This window comes from Neopelma chrysocephalum, unplaced genomic scaffold (assembly GCF_003984885.1).
Source record: "Neopelma chrysocephalum unplaced genomic scaffold, ASM398488v2 Primary Assembly neopelma1_175, whole genome shotgun sequence".
Classification (NCBI taxonomy): Eukaryota; Metazoa; Chordata; class Aves; order Passeriformes; family Pipridae; genus Neopelma; species Neopelma chrysocephalum.
In genome coordinates, this window is record NW_020897837.1 from 156,276 (window position 1) to 160,625 (window position 4,350).

General features: G+C 44.2%; 1 protein-coding gene across 1 annotated transcript in view; it reads right to left on the reverse strand.

Moving 5' to 3' along the window:
- Positions 1-3,460, reverse strand: part of PPP2R2A (protein phosphatase 2 regulatory subunit Balpha) — a 4,486-nt gene extending 1,026 nt beyond the window's left edge. Inside the window, 6 exon segments of the mRNA XM_027701936.1 lie at positions 1-12; positions 14-185; positions 1,193-1,357; positions 1,996-2,173; positions 2,594-2,706; positions 3,200-3,460. The exon segment at positions 1-12 is cut by the window's left edge and continues 1,026 nt beyond it. Coding sequence (XP_027557737.1) covers positions 1-12; positions 14-185; positions 1,193-1,357; positions 1,996-2,155 — 509 coding nt within the window. The 5' untranslated portion in view covers positions 2,156-2,173; positions 2,594-2,706; positions 3,200-3,460.
- Between the last annotated feature and the right edge of the window lie 890 nt (positions 3,461-4,350).

Here is a 4,350-nt window from a genome sequence, read left to right on the forward strand (position 1 = left end):
ATCTTCACCCAATACCTGGTATGTTTCCACAGGTCTGTTTTCCATATTTAAATCCCAGATCTTCACTGACAGATAATCTCTAGTCATCATATATCGACCACTATGGCTAAATTTGACATCAGATATGGAAGAGATGATTTCGGAGAAGAACGATCTGTTGCTAGGATCTTCTGGCTCTTCAAACACTGGGTAAAAATGAGACAGGCATTTCAAGAGTAAATTTGTGTCTCTTCAATTCAAGATACACCCAAATTAGATTAACGTTTTCTCAACAAGCTTTCCACACCGGGCTAAAATAGCTTTAGGGAGAAACCCTTAGAATACAGTTGCCATACTCCGAAATTCATTTCACATATCAAGGTCAGGTTCTAAACAAGTGAATTACTTGCTAATATGTGAAATCTTCACTCATTTGTGCAAGATTTCCAGCATCAAGTGGTATTTGACTCTGAAGTCTGCAGTGTCTACACTGACTCCCCAGATGAAGCTGCTGCTCATCTTGTTCAAGTGCTGTGTCCAGCTCTGGGCCCTCAGCTCAGGAAGGACATTGAGGTCCTGGAGCAGGTCCAGAGAAGAGCAACAAGGCTGGGGAAGGGACTGGAGCACAAGTGCTGTGAGGAGAGGCTGAGGGAGCTGGGGCTGTTCAGCCTGGAGAAGAGGAGGCTCAGGGGAGACCTCCTCACTCTCTGCAACTCCCTGACAGGAGGGGGGAGCCAGGGGGGGTTGGTCTCTTTTCCCAGGCAACCATCAGCAAGACAAGAGGGCTCAGGGTCTTCAGCTGGGCCAGGGGAGGTTTAGGTTGGATATTAGGAAGAATTTCTTTGCAGAGAGGGTGATCAGCCATTGGAATGGGCTGCCCAGGGAAGTGGTGGATTCTCCATCCCTGGAGGTTTTTAAGCAGAGACTGGATGTGGCATCAGTGCCATGGGCTGGGAACCACGGTGGGGTTGGATCAAGGGTTGGACTTGATGATCTCGGAGGTCCCTTCCAGCTGATTCTCTGATTCTATGATTCACTACTTTGGCCAAATATGAATCTAAATTTCAGATTTATTTAGATTTTGTACACCACAGAAATCCAATACAAACATACCCCCACCCTCCAGTGTTTAACATCTCGCTGAAGGCTCAGTTTGAGCCAACAGCCAGATGTCCCACTGCCCATGGGACACTGCAGAGGGGGGACAACTCACACTTTGAGTGTCTGTCACAGAGAGCTGATGCCCTCATGTCGCAGAGGCGGATGGTGCCTTTACTGCTGCTGTACACGAAGGTGCTGCAGCTGTTGGGGTGGAACTCGGCGGCCGTGATCACCTCCGTGAGCTCCTCCATGTTGGCAGGCTTGATATCTACAATGTCTGCAGCACCCTGATAAGGAATCTGCTCTGCTCTGCACAAGGGATTTGGGATTTTTTCAACTGGAAATGCTTTTCCGGGCCTGAGGAACCCAGTCACAAATGAGGTAAAAGTTAAAATCAATTTGCCTGGAAAGCAAAACGGTAACATCACATTCTCCATCAGATTGAAGTTAATTCTTCTAACAGCAAAATCTTCTTCGTTTCTGCTCCACTGCAGCAGTAATTAGTTCTGTGCTATGGATTATCGCCCAAGTTTTTAATATAGAACTTAATTTTGCTTAAATTCTAAGTACACTATTACATTATAATTAAAAACATAGCACAGGTTGCCCAAAGAAGCTGTGGCTGCTCCATCCCTGGAAGTGTCCAGGGCCAGGTTGGAGCAACTTGTGATAGTGGAAGGTGTCCCTGCCCATGTCAGGGGGTGGAATAATAATAATAATAATATTAATCTTTAAGGTCCCTTCCAACCCAAACCATTCCATGATTTCCTTGTGCTCTCCAAAAGCTCTTACAATTTTTAAGGAGAACTAACATGGAGAAAACACGGTATACAAAACATTTTCCTTTCTCATGAAAGGAAATAAAATCCAACAGTTTCCTTGTTCCCACCCCACAAAACAATGGCAAAAGGATACTAAAACTCCTGTCTGTGATTTCTAGGTGCCACAGGTTGATCCGCAGGTCGTCTGCAGACAAATACGTTTCATAATCACTATTGATGGAGATGGAATTGATGTGATACGTGTGAGCATTGGCAAATATCCTCCGGGGACTGGCTTCCACCATGAGGTCCATGGGCCTGAACACTGGCACCTGCAACACACACAGCAAGGCAGGTTGGAGGGGTGAACACACCACAAACACCAGCACCTAAAATCACAGTCCTTCAATGCACCGAGCTGGCTGAGATATCTCAAACACCAGCACCTAAAATCACAGTCCTTCACACACACCGAGCTGGCTGAAATATCTCAAACACCAGCACCTAAAATCACAGTCCTTCACACACACCGAGCTGGCTGAAATATCTCAAACACCAGCACCTAAAATCACAGTCCTTCAAACACACCAAGCTGGCTGAAATATCTCAAAATATTTAATACCTCAGAATTAAATATTTCTGTGGTATCACAGAAAAATTAAGGATCTGATGGGGCAGTTACTCCCTGGTCTGTGCTGGGGGAGGGAGAGAGGAATGACCTGAATGCAGCTGGTCCAGAGTGAACGACTCACCCGTAGTGTTGTAACTGTAGTAGGATCCCTATACCGTCCATCTTCCTCCTTTAAATTATAACCCTCTGGTCTTTTGTCCCTTTCACTGATTTTCCATAACTTTATTGTTTTATCTGAAATGAAAACAGGCATGGTTTTAAAATGGGAGCTGTGGCAGAGACACCAGTTGTCACCGCTGATGCCTTCGAACAAGACGAGGCCGCCCACGAGCACCAAAAAAGACAAAAATGCTGCTTGGGGAAAACAAGGCAAGATAAAAAGCATTAAAAAACCTCCTCCACGGTTTGTTCCTTTTATAAAAGAAGTTAGAGCAAGTTTCAGTTAGGACAGGGATTGTCATGACTAATGTAAGCTCTGGCACAGGGACTCACACACATGAAGGTGCTGAGCGGTGCTGGGTGAAGCCCCTGGGCTATAAAGCAACCAAATCCCAAATCCCAAATCCACCACCCTGTGTCCAGGGAAGCCAGAAGAGCCACACCCCCAGATACTTGCATTTAAACCAAGCTTGATTCCAGCCTTTTGGCAGTGGAGAGGGTTAGACCAAATCCTAACAGCAAACCTACATCATAACACACGACCACGACAAATAAAGTCACAACTCACCATTTGTAGACAATAAAAACTGAGCAGCATTTTTCTGGGGTAACCACCTAATTTTGTTGATCTTCTCTTCAATTTCTAAACTTTTCAAGTAGTCAAACTCTGGTTCATGGCTTTGAAAGGTACTGTAAACATTGTATTCTCCTCTACTGTGAGACTGGGTTTTGTTCTAAAAAGAGAATTAAATGATCAAGTTACACATGCAATGGACAGAATATGCTTTGCAAGGCTGGTTTATTTTAACAAGTCTGTAGAATAGACAAATACAGGATTATCTCTCTTGCAAGAACTTGACTAGAGTTTCTACTATTTTGGCTAAGAAAACATCAGAGAAGAAACAGTTATTGCAGCAATTTGTGATTCCTAAAGTTTCCAGAAATTCCCTTGGGCCATGTGAATATCCAGCAAGTTCTCAGATTAATTCCAAGAAGCTGAATATAAAAACTATTTTGCCTAAACATTTTCTTTAAAAAACAAACAAACAAACAAACAAACATCTTCATTATTCTCTTATCTTTAATTTTTCCACCTTTGCTTTTTTAAGGAGAATATTCCTTCCCCTGCTACCCAGACACACATATGACAGATCTACTCAGTGAGTACGTTCAGCTTTCCAGGCACACTCTGGAAATCCCACATGTCACCTCTAAATTTGTACCAGCAGCTCCACTATTCTGGTTTATAATCCCCACGTTCCCTGAGAGCTTCTAAACTGCTTAAGAAGCTTTTTTCTTCCTCATTCTAGAAGGGAAAAAAAAACAACCTTAACACCTCTGCTGAATATATCTGTGACACTGGAGTCACCCCTGCAGGGTGGAAATGCTTGGAAAACTGAAAATCACCCAGATTTGCAGGATTCCCTCTCCAAAAGTTGTGGTTTAGGTTGCACTGCATGGATTGAACCTTCAATTCCCTGCCATGGATGAGGGAAAACTGGAGCCATTTGTGCCCCAAAGGGTTCAAGCTGAATTTGGTGATTTATTCCTGTCCCACCCACTGCAGGGATTGCACCATCAGATGCCTTTGCTGTGATATCTGCTCTTGACTGGGGACTTTGCTCCTTCCTCCTCCTGTGTCTCACATCCTCTGCTCCTTTCATCCCTCAGGACCTCCCCAAAACACACATCTGTCACATTCCTCACATCATTTTCTGC